General features: G+C 47.6%; 1 protein-coding gene across 1 annotated transcript; it reads left to right on the plus strand.

Annotated features, from left to right (window-relative positions):
• Window positions 1–299: 299 nt before the first annotated feature.
• On the plus strand, window positions 300–15,199 carry LOC135374870 (antimicrobial peptide microplusin-like). The gene is made up of 5 exons (XM_064607793.1): window positions 300–684; window positions 10,413–10,474; window positions 11,212–11,301; window positions 11,427–11,453; window positions 15,113–15,199. The coding sequence occupies exons 1-5, from the start codon at window positions 609–611 to the stop codon at window positions 15,194–15,196; spliced, it is 339 nt and encodes a 112-aa protein (XP_064463863.1). The 5' UTR covers window positions 300–608; the 3' UTR covers window positions 15,197–15,199.
• Window positions 15,200–23,830: the final 8,631 nt, after the last annotated feature.

Consider the following 23,830-nt stretch of genomic DNA (forward strand, 5'->3'; position numbering starts at 1 on the left):
GCTGTAGTGGTATTTTCGTTAAAAAGGTGTTCGCTATAAAGGAGTTTGACTGTATTAAAAAAAAAACGAAAAAAATGGAATGTTTGGTTCTAAGCCTAATCGTCGCAGCAGACACCTGTTAGCAGAAGACACGTTGCTCCCGGCTAGGACGTGATAGGGAAAGCATATAAAGTTTTTGGCAGACGCTTCGTTATTGCCTCTTAAACACACCTCTTTCTCATACGGTCACAACATTTGAAACTCTGGTGTACTTATCGGGAACGTTGCACAACAACAGGAGACCTTGCTGGCAACAACCGGTCCCAAAGCAACGATGAGCGCAATTATTCTACAAGCAGGCGCACGCGTATACTCTTTCAGCGTGCCGGTGCAATGTTTTGACACTGACAGACATTTAGGTCTTCCTCGTTTCCTGGATGTGCGATGTAGACGTCCCAACGTGCTGAAATAACCACGCGCTGTATAGCGAGGGCGAGACAAGAGATTACCCTTCGTCTGTTCAATCAGCAGCGATGACGCGGGACGTAGCCGATATATAAGCGGGGAGAGGTTGACTAGTGAGCACGCGGTTTCTGCGAGAGGGTAGAAAAGACGTCTACTGCTCAACCATGAAGGGTCTCTTCGGCGTTGCTGTTCTGGCCGCGGTTGTTCTGATGGCGTCGGCTCACCATCCGGAGTTGTGCAGTGAGTATATACTTTGAACCTTGTTTTCTGCGGAAATAAGTTGTGCTGGCCAGGAGGTCTGTTTTTGAACATTATGCTGCTACAGTGTGGTCGAGTGTTAGACGTGGAGACGTTCGAAGAGAGGCAGCCAGGGATTTGCGCAGGGTTTGGAAGGTTGCCCATTTTGGAGGTATTCCGGTCTTTTGGAAGGTATTTTAGGGGTGTTGCAAGATGTTTGTGGGGTATTTGGGTATGAGGGGGTGCTGAGAAAATCCATGGGGGCAACCTTCCCAAAGGGGAAGGACGGGAGGTGTGATTCTTTTCAACGTAGCTAGAGTAGGTTGTTTTACAGTTCAGTCGAGAACAAAAAGTGAAACGCGAAATAAATGAAGAATAAGGAAGCCCCCCAATAAAACTTACTCACCGAGACTAATCCTTGGTGCATTGTCCTGCTTCATTTATATTAAGTTTTTACTTTCGTTTTTTTCAAGGATAATATTTTTCTGAGAAGTGTACAACGTCTTTGCAGCAGAACAAATTCCCCGTTAATACATACGTGGCTAAGGATTAAATACAGTAAACTGAAGAGTACATACAGTGAACCCTCGATATAACGAAACTGTTTTTGTTTGTTTTTTCGAAATTTTCGATTTATTCCAAGTCTTACGCTGTCCCGACCGATTTCCACGAGTTTCGAATACGATAATAAACCTCTACCTGAGAAATGTCACCATGACGTTGGTAGACACACTGAAACCAAAACAGATCGGAAGGGGAGGGCTGGGTTTCACGAATGGGCATTTGTTCGCTGCCTCCCATTGAAAGAAAAGTAGGACAGAAGGTCGCGTCCTTTTCAGAAACCATCGTAAAACCCTCAAGACCGCGGCTTTCGGGCGCGACCTTGTTCGCCACTAGCTTTGAACGTAGTTCAACTCTACCAAATTGGTGGCGCTGTCGAACATTATGACGTCATTTGTTTACAAACAAGTAGATGTTTATTCGAAGCGTCTTGCCAACCGACTCCCGCTTAGCGCGAACGGCGAGCTAGCAGAAGCTCGTGATCTCGTTGTCGTTGATGTGTTATTTTTTTTTTTACGTCATTTTATTTCCCCTGTAAATGAAACGATTGTCAAGGTATTCACAACCAGGGCCGCGAAGCGACTATCGCTGTTACTGTGACACATTCGGTTATATAGATTTTTGTTTTCGGTTCCTGTTGCTCGCTTAGAACCAGGCTGTGTATATTCTACGTCTAAATTTCTTTCTGGCTATATTGTGCAGTCTTTAGACAATGCTTCTATAAGATGCGTGTGTGGGACTTCAAAGGGCTGCTAAATACTGGGAGCTGACGCGTTCGAAGAATAGTTTGGGCTGGTTGGTTGGTGTAAATTCATAGTTAAAGGGGCGCAAAAATGCGAAAAACAACGTGCTCTCAAATGAATGATCGTGTTTCAATTAGTATAATGCTAGCAAAATTAGTTCACACGGCGCTACCGTTTAGAAGAAAAACGCAATGAAAACAGAGCCATCTTTTGGCGAATTCGGGTGGTCATTTCGTAGCAACTTTTTTTGTCAGATCTCGAGCAGTCATGTTCGCTTGGTCAAAATGATGCAATCTCGCATGTTCGCGTGGCGCTTTCCGAGCGCTCGGAATTTGCCAGCTAGCACTTTTTTTTTGCCCGGTCTCAAAACGATCGAGCAGCAGATTGCTCAACTGTATCCGGTGTCGTCACATCCGCACTGCAACGGTGGCGAGCGCCCTCATTGGCCCGCATGTTGAAATCACGTGGTTTAGCAGACGACAGAACTCGAAGACTTGCTACCGCGACGCCCCTACACACTTAAAAATGAACTTCACCGCATAGCACGCTCCTAGCCAACCATCATCTCGAATGATATCGTTATCTGTTCTGATTTGTTGAAAACGGGAGGCGTACGCCTTTTCTATGACAATTATGAACAGCATAAGTGTCACAAAAAAGGCGTACGCCTCCCGTTTTTAACAAATCAGGGCAGATAACGATATCATTTGAGATGATGGTTGGCTAGGAGCGTGCTGTGTGGTGAAGTTCATTTTTAAGAGTGTAGCGTGATCCAAGTACCTAAAACCGCTAGATTCCCAGAAATCATGTTCGGGTGGCAACGGTCACGTGATCCAGCTCGGTCGCCGACCTAGCAATTTCCGAGCACTCGGCCATGTTGCTATGAAATGACCAGCCGAATTCGCTATTTGGCGGCAACGGATGGGATCACCAGGAGGCAAAGATTGGCGGCATCCAATCAGACAGCGGGAGAAGCGCGCGCAAACTTATCGTGGGTATGTGGATTTGGAACAGGTCCGATCGTAGTGTTCCGTATATGCGCCGTATGATGCGCACTGCTGCATTTTTCAATACCCGGATTCACTGAATTCTAGCCCACAACAGTTCTCGCGAATGTTCCACTGACAACATTTATCTTCACGTCGTTCGGACAGCGACGCCACTCCGCTTCGCAGCGCGCACTATGTTTTTCGCCGGGAGCGCTCCATTGGGCGTCACGCGCGTGCACGCGCAGTATATGGGCTAAAAACACCGATGCACGAGATGAAACGACGTTTACTGCTTAGCGCCGAAGCAAGAAAGGTTCCGGTATGATTTCGATTGTAGCTCCGTAACGGAATCGAAGTTTTGAATTATGATAGCACGTACGAAATTAACGTATTCAAACGTAACTTAACGCAATTTGAAGTCAACTTGTTTTTGCATTTTAGTGCCCCTGTAAGCTACCAAAGAACGAGACAAGTAAGCCGGACTTTCAACCACTGTACTACAAATGAAAGAGGAACAAGGAGTTCACCATTCATTGTTCCCTTTTCATTTGTAACGTGGTGTAACAGGGTTGAAAGTAGGACTTTGTGTGTTACTCGTCTTGAGTATGAATGTGTTCAAACACTAGTACAGCTTGGGACAAAAGTTTACGGAACACCGGGGTGTCGCATTTCTCCAATGGAGCGGCTATCTAGCAGCAAACCGGAGTCAGCACACATACTGAGAAATGGATGGAATTACCGGCCACCTGTTTCTTATTCGATCTCTTCCTGATAGCTAGCAGGTGGCCGCTCCGCTGAAGAAATACGCAGGTGCTGTGTTCAGTAAACTTTTGTCCCACGCTGTACCAACTGTGCTGGTCGAAGCTTCCTCTGGAGTTCCTGACAGACATTTCAGACGGATGTGGGCACAGTTCCCCCTAAAGTATAGAACCAGCGATTACTGCTAATGCGCATGTCCCTTACTCCTTCCTGGGGTTCCTCTCTCTGTCTCATCCGCCTCCCTGTCCAGGGGCGCGTTCCTCGCCATTTCGTAGCTTCGCAAGTTTGCTTTTGCTCCGCCCTATTGCCACATCGCAGATTCATAACTTCACGTTGACTCCATCCATCACCATAGCAACAGGTGGGCCACGTGGTACTCTTCGCGTGAGCGCTAATAAGCCGTTCCCTGCCAGCCCGTGCGCCTGCATGATCGTCGGCGTTGGGAGCGGTGATCGACACTAGCGTATAGCCAGAGGGGGGTTACGGGGTTCAAACCCCCCGAAATCGTACCTTTGGTAGTGCATTTCGGAGAGGGAAACGCGGGGGGAAATCCTCCTCTCCCATGTAGAGCCCCCTTAGAACCCCTCCCGAAATATATTTTTCTGGCTACGCCGCTATGCGATCGATATATGCGACGATCGCGTTGGAAATAAATTTTTATGTGCTCTTAAACCTGGAAGGCATCGCTGATAACGACCCAGTGCGCAAGTCCTGCACTCATGGGGATTCTTTCGCTACCATGTGGAGAAAGATTAACAAAGGGAGCATGAAAACAAATGTATTTCGTATGAATAAGCTTAGCTTTCATGTTAATAGTAAACTTGCTCCCATCCCCAAGTAGAGCCCTGCATGGGCCCGGGCCCCCGACCCGGCCCGCGGGCTGGGCCGGGCTTGTTATTGGCTGTGTGCTCCGGGCCGGGCCGACAAAATACGCCAACACCGCGGGCCGGGCCGGGGTCGACAAACTTGTTTCCGAGAGTGAGGCTCCACCGGGTCACGCAGCTAATTCCACGCAATGGAGGACTATTAGTTCATGTCATCACGTGCTTGCGTCATTCTTCTGCATAGTATTTGCAAAAACAAGCAAGGGACACTGCATTGTGCGTATGATTCGACCCTCTATAACATTCTCAAAGCCACTTTACATTGCTCCTGACTCCTCACGTATTTCACAAACACGTTCGCAAAGCTTGGTGAGAGGGGTAAGGATTGGGAAGAGTTTGTCGACGGCATCCTCTACATCTACAAAAACTTGATAGTATAACGGTAGCGCGCTTGCCCGCGTGCGTCCTGGATTTAATTTCGTCTCGCGCTGTTGTGGTGTCAAACCAACAGTTCTTGTACGTTTGCGGGACCTGTCTTCTCTTCTGATAAATTTCCTTATAAATTTTTGTGATAAGCGCTCGAAACGCTTATGTCACGTCTGGAAATACTAGGCCGGGATCCACGCGCTGAGTCGCCGGGCCGGGCCTGGCCCTGCTCTATTCGCTGAGTCATCGGGCCGGGTCGGGTCGCATAAAAGTGTAGCAGCCGCCTATCAGCATCGCCCATCGCCCATCGACAACGAGCGCAATAAATGGGACGCGAGCTCACGGGGCCGCTTCTGCGTGCCAGTGCGCTTTCGCATTCTTTCTGGCAACGACAGTCAGTCTAGTTGTCCTTGCTTGTCTCCCGAGGTACACGCCACAACTGGTGACCCGACAATGAACGTTTCTCCAGACGCTCCTTTGGAGCCGCCTCCTTCTGCACCGCCTGCTTTGACAGGGGCCACAGTAGGCGCCGTTGGCACAGAAGTCCACCTGCCGCCGTTCTGGACGAAAAACCCGTGTGCATGGTTCTCGCAGGTCGAAGCTCGCTTCGCCCTTCGCCGAATCACATCACCCCTTACGATGTATCTGAACGTCGTTTCGGCCTTACCTCCCGACGTTGCTGACCAGGTAGACGACCTTCTGGCCTCCCCACCTGCCGAAAATCCGTACCAACAGCTCAAGGAAGCGATTCTTTCGTGTGCTGAGTGCAATTGTCCTTGTCCTTATCGCCTTGTCCTTAACCCCGTTCCCTTGTTCTCGGTGACACATCAACTGATCCTTGAGTGGCTGGCCCTCTTTTTCTGAAATCGACAGACAATTGCTCGAATTACACATCATCCTCTAATTTAGGCGGTCGTGATGAAGTGCTGCTTTGGGAAGAGTTCCTCTCCAGTACTGGACTAACGGACGAACTCTAATAGGACACCTTTCCATCATCATCCCTTTCTCATCCCTTCCACAAGCGCAATGGGGCAGTGTACCGCCATAACGGCGGAGAATCGTCCGGCCTTGTCCTTAACCCCGCAAAATGCGTTTTCGGCCAGTCGTCCGTGCGGTTCCTGGGACACGAGGTAACCCCGGAGGGTATTCGGCCTCTCCCATCCAAAGTGCACGCGATCCAGCAGTTCCCCGCCCCCACTTCCTTTCGGAAACTGCGCGAATTCCTGGGACTCATCAACTTTCATCGCCGCTTCATCCCGCACTGTGCCGACATTCTTCGTCCTCTCACTGATACGCTGCGCAATTCTGGGAGTGCGGCAAAGCCTTTCCACCTCTCTCCCGAGGCTCTGGACGCATTCGTACGGGCCAAGACCGCCTTGCCGATGCCGCCCTACTGGTACACCCTGATCCTTCGGCCGACCTCCGCCTCATGGTCGACGCATCAACCCATGCCGTCGGAGCCGTGCTCCAACAATATTCCCCATCCGGTTGGTGCCCACTGGCCTTCTTTTCCCAGAGACTCAAGCCCTCTGAAGAAAACTACAGCACGTTCAGTCGAGAGCTCCTGGCCATCTATTACGCGCTTAAACACTTTCACCATTTCCTCGACGGGCAGACCTTCCACGTGCTCACAGACCACAAGCCTCTGACCTTTGCGTTCAAGTCTAACCGTGCTGCGTACTCCTCTGCCGACCTTCGTCACCTGTGCTACATCTCTGAGTACACCACGGACATTCGCTTTGTGCACGGTGCTGAAAACCAAGCAGCGGATGCCCTTTCCCGCATCGAGGCCGTCCGTGTCTCCGGCGTCACTCTCGACGACATCGCGGAAGCACAGGCAAATGATCGAGATCTCCGTGATTATACGCCCGCTAGCCCCTGCAGGATGTCCCTCCAACTCAAGTACATTCCTCTCCCCATGGCTCCTTGCGACATCGCCTGCGACGTTTCCGGTGATTCGCCGCGCCCGTATCTCCCTCCTTCGCTCCGTTTCCCAGCCTTCCAGAGCTTCCACAGCATTGCTCATCCCGGCATCCGGGCCACCCAGCGTCTGTTGTGTTCCCGTTTCGTCTGGCCGGGCATAAACGCCGACGTGAGACGCTGGGCACGATCCTGCATGGCCTGCCAGAGGGCCAAAATAACCCGTCACACCAAGTCGCCCGTCGGCCAATTTCCCCTGTCCGACGGCCGCTTCCGTCATCTCCATGTCGACATCGTCGGCCCCCTACCACCCTCCCGCGACTATCGGTACCTTCTTACCATGGTCGACAGGTATACCCGGTGGCCCGAAGCTCTGCCCATCCCAGACATGACCGCCGACACCGTAGCTCGTGCGATCGTCTCTACCTGGATCGCCCGCTACGGATGCCCCACTCGAATTACGACCGACCAGGGCAGGCAATTCCAAAGCGCCCTCTTCAAGGCTCTCATGACCCTGCTGGGAGTTCACCACATCAGAACGACTGCCTATCATCCCGCCGCTAACGGTGCTGTAGAGCGCTTCCATCGCCAGCTCAAGGCATCGCTTATTGCTCGCGAGGCCCAAGTCACCTGGGTAGATCATCTGCCGATTGTGCTGTTGGGCATTCGTTCTGCCCTCAAGCAGGACCTGTCCTGCTCCGCTGCAGAGCTCGTCTTTGGAACGACGCTGCACCTCCCCGGCGATTTCTGGCTCGACTCCCAAGCCGAAACTCGGCAGTCTGAATACGTCGAGTTACTTCGTCGCTTCTTCCGACGCCTTTCGCCGACCGCCACCAGGACCCCCAATTCCCCGGTCATCTTCGTCCACCCCGATCTCAAGACATGCACACACGTCTTTCTTCGGCATGACGCCCCCCGCAAGCCCCTTTCACCCCATTACGACGGTCCCTTCCGTGTCCTGTCTCGCACCGACAAGACCATGACTCTGGACATTCAAGCCCGGCCTCAGGTGGTCTCCCTCGACAGGGTAAAACCGGCATACCTGGAGGTCGACACCCCTGCCGCACCTGCCACAGAGTCCTCTGTCTTCGTCCCTCACCCACCTCGCGTCAAGCCTCGCCGCACCGTTACCTGGGCTACTCCCCTCTCTGTGTCTTATTCTCCTTCAACCCGTCTTCGGGGAGGGGGAGCCCTGTAGCAGCCGCCTATCAGCATCGCCCATCGCCCATCGACAACGAGCGCAATAAATGGGACGCGAGCTCACGGGGCCGCTTCTGCGTGCCAGTGCGCTTTCGCATTCTTTCTGGCAACGACAGTCAGTCTAGTTGTCCTTGCTTGTCTCCCGAGGTACACGCCACAAAAGCTTGAAGATCGGGGCCCGGGCCTGGCCCGGCCATTTTTCGATGCGCCTGGGCTGGGTCGGGCGCGGAAAAGTCGGCCCGTGCAGGGCTCTATCCCCAAGTGTGCTGGGTACTGTGCGGTATCCTGACAAATTGCCCGACTTGAACCTGAACCAGTATTAGATATTCCGTGCAATATATAATATACATAATATATAATAATACAATATAAACCAAGGTTGTTGTTTTCCACCCACCGCATAGGGCTATTTCCTGATCCGAATCTATTGTTATCGGTACAAGCACGATATCTTTTGTCAAGGAGGTGAAGTCACTGGGCGTCTGGTTCACTGATACGATGTCGTGGGATAAGGACGTCGGTTATATCACTAACAAAATATCGCGCGTGATCGGCATTTTAGGTCGACACAGAAACGTCCTTCCAACTAAGGCAAAAGTTATGACCTATAACGCACTGGTTTACCCTCACCTCACATACTGTCACCTAGTTTGGGGAACCACAACGCAAACAAATCTTGAAAGGTTAGTTTTGTGTCAGAAGAAGGTACTTCGTCACATAGCAAACGTTCCCTTTTTACATCCCAACAGGATCCCTCTTCGCGAAATTTAGCATAATCAGAATTATGGATCTCTATAAGTACCGTATGTCCATTACATATGCAAGTTCAGTAAAGCAAAATAATCACATCTTTCTAGCCCTAGCCAATTTAACCATGAGATTAACCTCTTATTCACTACGCTACAATGAGCCCTACATCACACCGTGTGCACGAACTAACTATGGCTCACAGTTGGTTTCATATAATCTTCCACGACATATTAATTCCCATATCCAAAACAACATTAACATCAGCTGTCTTTCAATTCGCTCAATAAAGGCCATGTATGTTCACTAGGATAGTCATATTATTTCGTGTGTTCTCATAGCTTTTTTGTTTTATGCATCTTAATGCATTGTGTTCATTACCATTGTCTAACTCCGTGATTTATCTGGTTTGCTGTTTGTCATTGCTTTACCTGTCGAGTGTACAAAGGGGGGTCAGGCCTCGTCAAGCTGCAGCTTTTGCAGCTTTTTGTCTGTATCCCCCCACCAAGTGTCATTGGTGAAATAAATTATTATTATTATTATTATTATTATTATTATTATTATTATTATTATTATTATTATTATTATTATTATTATATTTTCGTGAAGCTTCAGAGATCGCGAATACTCAATGCGCTGTCGTGCAGCACCGGCGACGGCGGTTGAGCCTCTACCAAGCAACGGTCTTTTCTTTCTTTTTGCTTGCCCCATGGCCATTGGACAGCCTCTGGCATAGCACTGACGAGGGCGGAGCAAACGCGAACAAAGTTAAAATCTGGGCAGGTTGGTGACTCATTTTAAAATTGATAAAACTCCAGAGCTGGGTAAAAAGGGACAAAAGGACATTTGCATCGCGGTGCTAGTCGAACGTCGAAATCCGCTTTTCCTCCACCCACATCGTAGAACCTAGAATTAACAGGTACTTCATTGGAAACGACTGTACTCGCGGTGCTTCCAATTCACACTCGATCGGACTCTATCCAGGAAGGCCCTGACTTCCTTGAACCTCCTTCCATATAGTATTTCAAGTTTTCCATCAAACAGTACAACAGTACACCAGGTCTCTGTTCGTAGTGCATAATTGAATCTTTCTGTCCCACTAAGATAAGCTACTTTAATACGACACAATAATATACAGAGTAGAAACTGGACTGTTAGGGTAAGCCCTGAGGTTATGTCTATTCTCTTCTCCCTCGCATGTATGTGACTTTATTAATGGTAATGGAAACGCAACTCAATGCTGAGTCAAGGGGGCCGTGATGATGATAATGGCGGTGGTGGTGGAGATAAGAAAACGACAACTCAGGACGCGCGATCACCCCCCCCCCCTTCCCAAAGCACGCATACACATACACACACACATAAATGGGATGATGTGGTGGGTACACTGCCCCATTGCGCTTGTGGAAGGGATGAGAAAGAGATGATGATGGAAAGGTGTCCTATTAGAGTTCGCCCATTAGTCCAGTGCTGGAGAGGAACTCTTCCCAAAGCAGCACTTCATCACGGCCGCCTAAATTAGAGGATGATGTGTAATTCGAGCAATTGTCTGTCGATTTCAGAAAAAGATGGCCAGCCACTCAAGGATCAGTTGAAGTGTCACCGAGACCATGCTACACCTGCAGTGAGTAAATTAATAGGTACCCCGCTATATAGCAAATAAAACGGAATTTAATTGAATTGTGCGAAACGTATATATTGGTGCTGAAAACGACAAGGATATGTGTAGTTTAATTATTAAACTTAATTGTTTGCAGTAGAAAGCGCTAAGTACTGTTCTTACGCTTTAGTGGAGTACATGGTTGAGAACTGTCTATTGATTCCTTTATCCAATTGCATCCGATTATCCGATTTCAAGCACAGACTTTTTGTGGCTGCCACTGCGGCTGATTACAGCTGGTCTCCATAGTAACGGTCGCTGAAAACACAGAGCTCTGTGACTGGCGGACTCGACATGACTACGTCACGTTTAGGCTTTGTTTACAGCATGCAGGTGGCGTTACTCGCGCGCCCCTTCATTAGAAGCGATTAGAAGGTGTGTTTCCATGGTAACGGGGTGCTGTTCCCTAGGAGAATTGCACGTTTCTGGTATAGCAGTGTTATTGGAAAATGTGGTACGCTCGCGGGGAAAAGCCTTGCTATTGAGATCAGTATATCGCGTACAGGCTACAGTACTTGTAACAAAAAATACGCTAAACACATGCGGTTCGGACGGTTTTCTCAACGCCTTGAACCGTCAAGCCCTATCGGGCAACGCGAGTGTACATTATATGTGAGGTGCAGTGATAGCACATTGCGGTCTCAAATTGCTATTGAAAAGTCTAATTTTGATTCTTTGCTGAACTATTTGTTACAACACAGTTGAACAGCAAGTTCGACAGTGTAAACAGACAACTCCAGTGCGACAGTGACTCCTGCACCGTCCGTAAGCTGTGTGCTGAAGCTGACTTCGTAAGTGACAAACAACATTAACATCGACAATGACTCATGTATATAGTTTCTGAAAATGAACTCGCTTTATTTTCTTGATGTGTGTCTCGCAAACCCTAATTGCATTTGCTTCTTGGTTCCGACAGAAGACTGCTCTGAAGAAGTTCTTCACTGTAAGTTTTCGTACTCTCCATTACTGTATAGTGACCGAGTATTCCAGGGTATGTAAAAAAGGACGAAGCAAATCAGAAAAAAATTAGATTGATTCAGTACGAATTAAAAAAGCACTGAATTGCACAAATTTATGCTCTCGGAATAAAAGATGCCGTTGCTGTTACATAAATACAAAAGTAACGGGATTTCATCCGTTGCGTCGTCCGTGAGCAGGGTTGCCAGGTCAAAATCTTGAAAAGACGCCATCGCGCCACGAGAAAGTACCAAAAGTAGCCAATTACGTAGCCAGTGCAGGCATCATATCATGAATGAAGGAAGAACTCTAAACGAGTGCGAAAACCTCAGCAGAGAAACAAAACAGTCCGAAGGACATCGTACCCATACAGGGTGTCCCACCGAAAAAGGGCCAGGGGCTAAAGAAAAAACGGAGTGCTTTACACAAATGGAACCAACTGTACGTGTTTGGCAGTTGTGTGGTCTATCCAAAAATATTTTTTCATCGCCCCCTTGTCAATTACCGTAATTTCACGCGTATAAGCCGCACCGCAGATAAGCCGCAGGACGCGTTTTTTGGGACGTTTTGAAAATTTTCTGGCAGATAAGCCGCAGATAAGCCGCGGGCAATACGAGACGACTGATTTGTGCGACAAAGGAGACCATAGAGAAGGCCATAAACCCTGTGGTCCATACTCCGGGATCGGCACAGTGTACAACAGAGGAGGTCAGTTCTGGAGTTCTACCAAGATCGGATTGTGCACTTGTCGGGTGTTTTTCGTGGGCTGATGGGTCAGTGATCTTCCAGAAGACGTGAATCACTGTCACCACTTTCCTTAAAGCTGCTTGGGGGAATGCACCAGGAAGATCAGTCTACTCGAATGTGGACCCGTCCCTGTTACGCACTGTTCGTGCATCGGCAGGGCAGTGCTGTTCCAGAGACACTGTCGGCCCTTTCGTTAAAATCGGCGTATGGGGAAAATACCAGGAAAAAATAGTCATCAGATAAGCCGCACCGGTGGATAAGCCGCAGGGCATCCGTGAGAAAAAAAAATCCCGCATAAGCCGCGGCTAATACGCGTGAAAATACGGTAATTAGCGGTAAGTAATTCTCCAACTTTTTAACTATCCGTTTAGCTCTCAGATGTCAATGAGGAAGTTGTAGTACATGTCGAAAAAGACGCACCTGAAGTGGTTCGAGGTTGCTATGGCTTGTGGTTTCGTTCTTTTCCCAGGTTCAAAAATTGGTTTCAGAAGCCGCGCGCACCACAGAGCGCTCCCCATAATTCGGCGCCCGCGCGCGATGATTGCAGTGCACTCTGATAGGTGTGCCGTGAAACAGGTGAAATATCTTCCTCTTGTGTGACGTCGCCCAAGGATGGTCTCCAAGCGCTAATCTCAAGGTCGATGTGACGCCGGAGGGCGCTGGAATCGTCGTGCGCGGGTGCCGGATTGTGGGCAGCGATCTGTGGTCCGCCCGGCATCTGAAACCCGGGAAAAAACGAAACCACAAGCCATAGCGACCTCGAACCACTTCAGTTGTGTCTTTTCCGACATGTACTACAACTTCCTGATTGACATCCGAGAGCTAAAACCGATAATTCAAAAGTTGGAACATTAATTACCGCTAATTAATTGACAAGGGGCGATTAATAAAAAGATATTTTGGGTAGACCACACAACTGCCAAGCACGTACAGTTGGTTCCATTTGTGTAGAGCACTCCGTTTTTTCTTTAGCCCCCGGCCCTTTTTCGGTGGGACACCCTGTATGCTGAGACAAGGCCGACCATCAAGGGAAGCATGCAGGCGACCCCACTGTACGTAATTCGGGATTATGTAGTACACGATGAGAACTACCCCAAGTTGGGTGCACAGGAATCTCAAATGTAGCGCGAAGAAGTATCCACAAAAGTAGACGAAGAAGTATCCAGAAAAGTAGACGAAGAAGTATCCAGAAAAGTAGACGAAGAAGTATCCACAAAAGTAGACGAAGAAGTATCCAGAAAAGTAGACGAAGAAGTATCCACAAAAGTAGACGAAGAAGTATCAAGAAAAGTAGACGAAGAAGTATCCACAAAAGTAGACGAAGAAGTATCAAGAAAAGTAGACGAAGAAGTATCCACAAAAGTAGACGAAGAAGTATCCACAAAAGTAGACAAAGACAAAAAACGAAGTCGCCATTGCCCAAATTTCGGTGCCACGACAGTCAGAAATGGCCAATTTGGTGCAAAGTAGCCAAATCTGGCAACCCAGTGACAGTGAGTTATCTTCGAAAAAAACTGCAACAGTGTTGCCAACCTATATTCGCACTTCTCCGGACTGGACGAAAAATTTCCCCAGATTTTCCTAGACAGCGAGTTTCTCCAGCGGTGGCTCGTATACTCATTAAACTACCGGCTACGGCGCGTCGAGAACAAATACGAGTAAACGATTCTCCTAAGCGCAACCTTGTCCTGTGGTGACAAGCCATCGGAGAATACAGATAAATGTGACGGAAAGTTGTATTTGCGTCGTGATTTTCTGGTACGCTCAACATTTTATAACAGTTTCTTTCCCATAAACAAACAAAAATGAAAGGCCAAGGACGACATGGTGAGAGACAGAAAGGAAAACAAAACCGTGGTTTCCCTGCGCTAAAGTGGATGTACGGAGCACATGGGTGCGCCGATTTGGAAGTACACACACACAAATAGAGATACGATGATGAGATGGGGCTGGTGCCGGCCAGCAGGCTGGGCGCTGCCCCAGTGCCACTTGTACGTGATGAGAGATGATGATGGATATGATAAGGGGTCCGGTAATCAAAGCAGGGTGGAGAGGCCTGTTGATGACAAGAAGTCCCAGAGGTGACGCAGACCTTGGCGTGTATGAGCTGGACTGGACCATGGGCCCAGCACCTTGCCTATGGTAAAGGGGCGATGATCGATCGCATGCAGTTCGTGCTGCAATATCGCACGCTCCCGCTGGTAGTCCGGGAAGTCCATAAGTAGGTGGTGCAGGTCTGCACGCACACTGCATGCTGCACAAAGGTGATTTGGAAGTACCTGCCGTCAGTGCTTGGGAAAATTACGGTACGGAGCAAGATCAGCGATCAGCCCAAAGTCCTTCTGTGGTTGCGTTTTTCCTTTGCTTGGGCCAGGGAAAATTGTACATAATGAAATTATCGGTACAAGTGTCACGACAGCAAAATTCCCTAGATTTCGAACGAATTCTTTTTTCCCAAGGCAGACTTCAGGTGCCCTTGCTCTAGGGAAAATTTCCCTAGAGCTGGCAACACTGAACCGCAAGTCGCGCTTTCCCTTCTTCACAAGAGGCACGTTGCGGAGAGGATGTCGGGGAAGGGGGATTGAGGGACATCGTTTGCGGAGAAGTAGAGCAAATGGAAAGCGCAAATCGCATTTCCTCCGCGCATAAATCACCAACGATGGGAGGCTAAATCCCGTTCCTTTTGTATTGCTGCGAAAGTAACGGCGTCGTTTATTCCTCGAACAGAAAGGTCTGCATTTTAGTGTCCCTTCAAAACCGAGATAAAATGAATCAAAAACTATCACGTATATACCGAAAGCAAAACAAGGTACATATGAAATATACGAGACGAAGTTTCTACAAGATTTGCTTCCCAGTGCCTCTCGTAAAAGAGGCCTCACTGCATGCTTTCTGCAGGAGAGTGAAATGGACGTATTGCACGAAATCACAATTCACTGCTACCCTGACCGCCACCACGGTCACGACCACCACGACCACTGAGTCGAGGGTGAGTCTCTTAATTAATTTATTGCCCAACGCGTTAAGCGTGAACCGCATGGCCCGAAAAGCGTCCGAATTCTTTCCGAACCGAATTCGAGACCGAACTTTTTTCGGAGAACAGAATTCCGTGCCGAATTCGGCCCGATCTGGTCAAGCAAGGCTTCTCCTCCGAAATGGGATGTGACGCCAACCGAAAAAGTAGAAGCATCCAATGGCTATCCAGCCGAAAGGAGAACCATAGCAACGATGACGTAGCAATGGGGTTGACTATTGCCGTGTGTGCGACCTCTACCCCTATGAACACAGGGATTATCTCATTGACCTGGATGGTTGAAAGGCGATGTTCCCCAAGGCCAGAAGTCTTCGGCCGAAATTCGGGGTGCATTTCGGTAGCATGCGGTGATGCACAGAAATAGTTCGGTCCCGATTTCGGTTCGGCCAGTTTTCGGCCAGTTTTTCGTGCCATGCGGTTCACCCTTTAGAAAATCTTCCAGCAAACTATGAATCCACGTGCATACATTGTCTGCTGAAATGGCTAACAGACGTACCCCATTTTGCCACGCCAATTACTCCACGTTTATAGGCATTCCATATCTAATACCCTTGTCACGTGTGTAGTGTTTAATGATCATTGAAACAAATGACCTTTGAACTAGGTAGTATTTAGGCTCCCTACATTGCAGGGTATAGCGCCACCCAGCGTGTGATGTGTCGACTTCTCAGCGTGCATTGGATCGAATGTTCACTGGCAGGTTCACACGATGAAAGATGGAAGTCACTGAAAAGGTTAGCCAGCTGTAGGACTCGAACACACATCTTCTGGATTGCCGGTCCAGAGCTCTACCAATTGAGCTAAGCTAACAACATGAGCTAAGCTAACAGAACATCAGTTCTCTCTGGTTCACACGTTATACACGCTTGATGGCGCTACAGGTTCAATGAGCGTCGTTTTCGATGGTAATCTAAAACTGTCCATGTGACAAAGGTACAAGACGAGGAATGCTTAAACGTGGAATATTTGAAATTTTATTGAATCTCTCGTCGGCCATAATTTAATATTTCTTCCTTGCCTACTGTAGGTTTCAAACGATGTACGCACGAAGGGAGGTCACACCAGCCTTCGAAGAATAACAAGAACACGAATACTTGAGTGTATGCTGGTCATTGAGTTCGATTCATTAATAAAGTGTCTTCGACGTGTGTCTGCATATCGGACTAAACCGGAAACTTGGGTAGTTGCAATCTGTCTCAGTATCGAGGATATCCAGATTGTGCACGTCTACAAGTGTAAGACTTGCACGAGAGATGTGGAAAGAGCTCCAGAAGGTATACGAGCGGGGGTAAACCTCAGCAACAAGCTCTACCTACTGAGCAAGTTGTATCAGTCCAGAGTTGCACGTATTTGGAGTATTGTATTTAAAGTACTGTATTTTAAATACAATTTGCGGTATTTTGGTACTCTACTCAATACTTTTTATTTTGTGTATTTGTACTCTATTTAAAATACATTTTATGGCATTTTCTACTCAATACTCTAATTACATATTTGGATCTCCCTCTCAAACTTTCTGTGTCTCGTCTTTCCATTATCTTTTTTGTTCAATGGAAATTTCTTGAGTCCCTCGGACTTGACCCGGATAGTGACTCTAGACCCGGACGTTGGCCCTACTTGGAAGTCTCCATTTAGAGATCATGCCCCGTTTGTACTAATCCTTGGCCAGTGAGGGTTCTATTTTGTGTGCCCTGACGCGGTGACGCCGGATTCTGACCTTGCCGAGCAGGGACATGCTAAAAGTTCGGTTTGTTCTGAGTCACATATACTCAGTGAAGTTATGTGGTATCTCTTTGTCATCTTTTTGGGACTTGTGTTTAGATAACTCCTATCACATAGCGGCGGCTAGCGCAGTGCGCGGGGTTTAGGTGATCCATGTGCCATAGCGGCGACTTGCTGCATTGACCAGTGACCGGTGACTTTTTGTGTTCAAGGATGAATAGTATCTTAATTGTATTTCAAATACCTTTTGAAGTATTTTGTACTCTATCTTAATTACTTTAATTTTCGTGTATTTATACTCTATCTTAATTACGTTCTAACGTTAGTATTTATTATCTTATCTTAAATACATTTTTGAGTATCTTGTACATGTCTGTATCAGTCGCATCTCGATACAGAGGAGGATAGGCATAGTTACGTCTTGCGCACCTTAGAACTTGCGGAACGTCTCACAGGGGTTGGACAGGAGACTGTAGATTTCGAGGTAGCTGCAGCTACCTCGAAATCTACAGTCTCCTCTGTTTTCCGCCAACAGTACCACCAGGGACTGTTGGCCTGCTCGAATACTTTTTAAAAGTCCCGCTGTGTTACACTGTCGCTGATATCGCACAACCGCGTACATAATTTTTTTTTCCGGTTCCTTTGGCTTCTTTATAACGAGGGTGTACAGTATGTACAGCTCCGGTCAACCTTAATAATAACACTGGTAAAAATTCTGTCTCATTTTCCAGCGCGATAACAGCCACCCTTGGAGCACTGGAGGAATGTTAAGTGAAAAAAATCCTGGTGTTAAACTGACAGAATAATGTTGTTCAATTAAGATTTCTTCATGGCCCCAAGGGTTGCTGTAATCGCGCTCGGGAACGAGACCACATTTTTTCCAGTGTTATTATTAAGGTTGACCGGAGCTGTACATTCTACGTCTAGATTTTTCCCCAGGCCACCGCGCAGTCTTTAGGCAGTGTTTATATGGTGCGTGTGTGGGGCCCCAAAGCGGTGCTAAATAGTGGGAGGTGATGTGTTCGAACCCCACTGCCAACTGGTGCTGTTCAAAGTTTCCTCTGAGATTCCCCACACGATTTTAAAACGGATGTCGGCACAGTCCTCGCTGAAGTAGGCCCAGGACTATACTGCTAATGCCCCCTGTCTCTTACTCCTTCCTGCATGCTGTTCCCGCTCTCCATCTGTCTAGGGGCGCGTTCCTCGCCATTTTGTAGCTTTGCAAGTTTGCTTTTGCTCCACCCTAGCCCGCGCGCAATATTTCCGTGAAGCTTTATGTGGTGATGGAACTGCTTGCCGTAGTCAGCGCTCATGCGGACAACGTCACGAATATCGCACGTGGGGATTGTGCGGGCCGACTTCACGGGGAACTCATGACCACAACTCAGGGACACCTCCTCTCATGTAGGTTTTGCCTGACAGCAGAAGAACACGTAAGAAAGCCAACTTGAAAGAAAAGCATCAGGTGAGGAGAAGGAAAGATGGAAAGAGACGTGGGCAGACGAGAAATGAACTTTGTACATCAAACGTCGCCCGCGGAGCCAGGCTATATCAGCAGAAATTGGCCAACGCAGAACGAAAAGGTGATGGATTAGCTCTGAGAAAATTTACTTTTCTTTACATAACTGCTGCTGAAAATTACGGGCTGCTACTCGTAGCGTGTGGAACGACGTGATTGGCACACGTAAAGCTGGCCCTACTCCAGATCATTCTTGATCTTCCAGACATTCTTGACATTCCAGATCTCCTCTGTGAGGAATGGGGATGCCGTCGATGATGAGAAAGAGTTGCCCGGTTGCATTAAACGTCCTCTAAACTTATAACTTGTCTCGCGAATTTCTGTAGCGACTTTTAGCGACGTTATGCGAGTTTAATAATGTTAGCTATAGCGTAGGCAAAGAAGAGTTGAGAAATGCGTCCAAAGACTTTTGGCGTCAGTTCAGATATCACTGTGCGTTAGTGAGACTGCACCAGCATTACGCTTTTGCAGAAGCGTAGCTGGGCTTCACTGTGTCAGAAATTTGTACGAGAAAAGACACAGAATAAGAACAGTGACGGAGGTCACACGCCTCCACAATTTTCGCCGCTAGGCGGTGTTTTACGCAAAACGGTGCCGACATTTGTCTTAAAGCCCCGTCTGAGGAAGACCCAGGGAAAACACCCAGGCAGCATAGCTGGCGCCCGGACTCGAACCCGCTCACCTCCCAGTCTTCGCGTGAAATGCCATCACGTGAAGCTTTAGAGATTGCAGACAGAACACAAGCAGCCAATGGACGATAAATGTAGCACATAATGTATTATACTCCAAGCGCTCTCGTGCAGCGCAACTGTTTGCACGACGGCGATTGAGCCACTACAAAGCAATGGCATTCTCTCTCTCTCTCTTTTTCACTTGCACCATGGCCATTGGACGGCCTGTGGCACAGCGCTGACGAGGGCGGAGCAAACGCGAACTTGCGAAGCTTAGTGGCGAAGGTGAAATTTGCTCACCCATGTACAAATTCGAATCAAGAGGTACTAGAGTGTACCTGGCGCTCTCCGGCTTCCAATCTACACTCAGACACAAAACGTCAAAGAAACGTAAGCTATAGAGCTAAGGCAAGGTGGCCGTGGTGGTGATGGTGATGACGATTATGATGGCGGCAGGGATGGTGGGGATAAAAAAAACTACACTGATCTAAGTCGCGACAGGGCCGGACCGGACGCTATCAAACTTTTTTTTTTGTTCATGCGCAACATCTATAGTATATTTATTGGTGGGTCTCGACAAATAGACTTGCAGTTCTGAAAGTACTAAAGCTGTAATAGTCGCAGTAGCGAAGCCGACCCAGGATGGGCCCTTCCAAAGCAGCACCCCAAGAGCGTCTAAATTAGAGGATGATGTGTAATTCGAGAAATTCTCTGTCGATTTCAGAAAAAGACGACCAAGAACTCAAGGACCAATTGAAGTGTGTGCGAGACCATGCCACAGCTGAAGTGAGTAAATTATTGCGTCGCCCGCTATATTGCAAATGAAACGGAATTTAAATTAATTATGCGAGAGGTATATATTGGTACTCAAAACTACAGAGACATGTGTTGTTTCCTTAGTTCGACCTCTGTATGCAATAAGGGGATAAGTCGAAAACTCCCAAACGGAGAAAACTTCAAGTGAATATTTGGTAAAGTAATTGCAGCTGGGTTTCCTCGAATAACGCAAATGCGAAATATGTAACATATATATGTTTGTGTCTACTCTACATGCATATCGTGTTAGCATCGTTTTCGGGAGGGTGACTTAGCAGAAACTGAACCAAATTCATGTGCATGACATATCCCCTTTTTTCAATTTAACACCGCACGCACAGGGTTTTCATGCAGGGAAAAACAGTTTTCAGTAGTCGGGCTGTAATTGTGATGTCAGGTAGGGCAAAGTCACCTTTGTGCGTGGAGCAACTCAATAAATAACTAACAGTGTTATAAAAAATGCGTTAAACATATGCGCTTCAGGCGGTCTTCCCAACGCCTTTGACCCTGTAACCCAATCGGGCAACGGGTAGCACACGTCACGTGGGGTGCAGCCATAGCACGTTGCGATCTCATATAGCTATTGAAAAGTCTATAGTTGTGATTCTGTGCTGAAATATTTGTTACAACACAGTTCAACAGCAAGTTCGACCGTGTGAACAGACAACTCCAGTGCCACAGTGACTTTTGCACCATCCGTAAGCTGTGTGCTGAACCTGATTTCGTAAGTGACAAACAACATTAACTTCGACATAGTTTCCGAAAATGAACTCTGTTTATTTTCTTGATATATGCTTCCCAAACCCTAATTGCATTTGCGTCTTTGTTCTTACTGGAGACCGCTCTGAAGAGATTCTTCACTGTAAGTCCTCGTACTTCCCATTACTCTATAGCAACTCAGCATTCTAGGGTTAACGATATCTTAAAAAAAAGAACAGTGCAAAAATTTCTGCTCGCGGAATAAAAGATGCCGTTACTTTGACAGCAATGCAAAAGGAACGAGATTCATCCAGTGCGTCGTCCGTGAGTTATGCGCGAAGGAAACCGCAAGTCGCGCTTTCCCTCTTTTCTCCTTCTCAAGAGGTGGCGCGGAGAGGGTGTCCAATCATTGAGCGACATCGTTTGCGGAGGCCAATTGGAAGTGTCCTCTCGGGAAGGGGAGGAAACGGAAACCGCTTATCGCGCTTTCCCTCTTCCCTCCTTCAAAAGAGGCGGCGCGGAGATGGTGTCCAACCATTAAGGGAGATCGTTTGCGGAGGCCAATTGGAAGTGGCCTCTCGAGAACAAGAGGAAAGGGAAACCGCAAATCGCGCTTTCCCTCTTCCTTTCCAATCATCCCTTCCCGTTCCTTGTGTGTTGGTGAGAAGACAACGGCATCTTTCATTCCGCGAGGAGAAATATCTCTCACATTAGTGTCCCTTGAAAACAGAGATAAAATCAATAAGAAACTATCGTGTATGGAAAGCAAAACACGGTACAGATGAAATATACGAGACGACGTTTCTACAACATTTCCTTCCCAGTGCTTCTCGTAAAAGAGGCTTCACTGCATGCTTTCTGCAGGAGAGTGAAAACCAAGAATTGCACGAACTCGCAAGTCACTGCGACGCTGACAGCCACCATGACCACGACCACCACCACTGAGCCGAGGGTGAGCCTCTTAAACAATTTATTGCCCGACGCGTTAAAAGATCCTCAAGCAAACTTGGATCTTCCGTATGGCTCTTTGGTTCTCGCAGTGTTAACCGCAGTTCCTCTCCATACATCCCATAGCTAATTAACTAACGAACTACTGGATGCTGATGACTGATGGACGTACACTGATTTTGCCACGCCAGACCTGTTCGCACGTGACACGCTTGATGGCGCTACATGCTCAATGGCCATTGGGTTCAATGATAATCGAAAACTGTCCACGTGACACGGGTACAAGAGATACGGAATGCCTAAACGTGGAACATTTGGAATTTTATTGAGTCTCATGTCGGCCATAATTTGATAATACTATTTCTTTCCTAATAATATTTTCTTCATGGCCTATACTATAGGTACTGAGAGGAAGTACACCCGGAAGAGAGGTCACACCAGCATTCGAAGAATAAGAAGCGTAGGAATACTTGAGTGTATGCTTGTCATTGAATTCGATTTATTAATAAAGTGTCATACACCTGTGTCAGCATACCGGCTTGATGAGCGTAAATGGGACACATGTTCTAGAGATACAAGCAATCATGCGTATTCTTAATTACGACACGGAACGTTGAGAAGCAATGCAAATCTCGCCATGAATTTGGTCTCGAGGCGAAAAAGGGACGGCCGCTCTGTGCTATCTGTATCAGAGAAATCGTGAACAGAAGTACAGTGAACCCTCGTTAATATGACCCCCGATAATCTGACATACGCGCTTTATGACCATACTCTTGGGGGACAATGCTGCGGAACCTCTGCAAATCTCCCCCGTTAATATGACAATTCCGCATTATGACAAAAATGTTCGGGAACGACCATGGTCATAATAACGAGGGTTCACTGTAGTGAATGGGAATACGTACTTATTATTGCATTATTCTGGTACAGCGTGCAGCAGTGTATTGAAGCAGGAAGCAACTGACAGATAGATGGCTCGAAACCCTGTTGCATTCATCCAGAACAGGCTCTATCGGGCAGTATAGTCTATCGGGAGCTACAATGTACAATATTTTTGCTGTACGGTCAACTACAACAACAACAACAACCACAGTGAACCTTCGTTAATATGACCCCCGATAATCTGACATACGCGTTTTACGACCATACTCCTGGGGAACAACGCAGTAAAAACCTCTACAAATCCCCCCGTTAATATGACAATTCCGCGTTATAACCAAAATTTTCGGGAACTACCATGGTCATAATAACGAAGGTTCACTGTACATGAATGAGGATGGGATATGTGGAATTTCACCTTGAGCATTTCACTTTACGACACGCTGTGTATACGGTGTCTTGTCAGCAAAGGGACTGTCTTATCCTGAACCCCATCTATAAAACAGATACCACTATGTTCGGCATCGCGGAGGCCCTGGCGACGACGAGATCAGCGCACGTCACTCCCTAACTGGATGAGGGAGAGGGCCCTCATCGCCGCTGGCCCTTTGGAAAATGTCATCAGCGTAAAACAAAACTCAACTAAAATGGAGTACAGTGAACCCTCGTTATTATGACCATGGTCGTTCCCGAACATTTTTGTCATAATGCGGAATTGTCATATTAACGGGGAAGATTTGCAGAGGTTCCACAGCATTGTCCCCCAAGAGTATGGTCATAAAGCGCGTATGTCAGATTATCGGGGGTCATATTAACGAGGGTTCACTGTATAGGCACTTGTCACCAAATACGGTGCTGTATACTTACCACGTTGAATTGTACGTGGCTGTGGTAACATTATAAACTCATAATGTGAAGAAAAAAAGAAAGAAAGAAAAACTTTTATTAAGCCATCTTCCGAAGGCTTAAAAGGGTTGAGAAACCACATGCAACGCACTGCATCGGCTCCATACGTTGTAGTCCATGGATTCGACACGCAAAGTCCCACACTCCTGATTTGGACAGTTCTTTTTTTTTTCTTTTTCTTTTTCTGTTGGGTTTTTAAAACGGCGATATTTTCGAGACACCGCTGCCGGTGATGCCGAACAGCGCTGACAGGCATCGGCAGACAGAGGGGAAGTGTCGTTTTAGCTGTGCACGGTTGCCCGAAGTACTTCCGGGGGTCCCCATAACGAAGGCCATTCCGCGGTGCCCGGCTCCTTTTACATCCGTCTGCGTCGTCATTGAAATGGAAAAGTGTACACCTTCTTTCTCCACGGTAAGACGTC

Source organism: Ornithodoros turicata, unplaced genomic scaffold (assembly GCF_037126465.1).
Source record: "Ornithodoros turicata isolate Travis unplaced genomic scaffold, ASM3712646v1 ctg00000783.1, whole genome shotgun sequence".
Classification (NCBI taxonomy): Eukaryota; Metazoa; Arthropoda; class Arachnida; order Ixodida; family Argasidae; genus Ornithodoros; species Ornithodoros turicata.

Excerpts from the sequence above, each read along its gene's own strand:
- LOC135374870 (XM_064607793.1), top strand. The coding sequence starts at position 609 with ATGAAGGGTCTCTTCGGCGTTGCTGTTCTGGCCGCGGTTGTTCTGATG. Across the intron at positions 11,302-11,426 it reads TGTGTGCTGAAGCTGACTTC|AAGACTGCTCTGAAGAAGTT; the intron begins GTAAGTGACAAA and ends TGGTTCCGACAG. Across the intron at positions 11,454-15,112 it reads CTCTGAAGAAGTTCTTCACT|GAGAGTGAAATGGACGTATT; the intron begins GTAAGTTTTCGT and ends TGCTTTCTGCAG.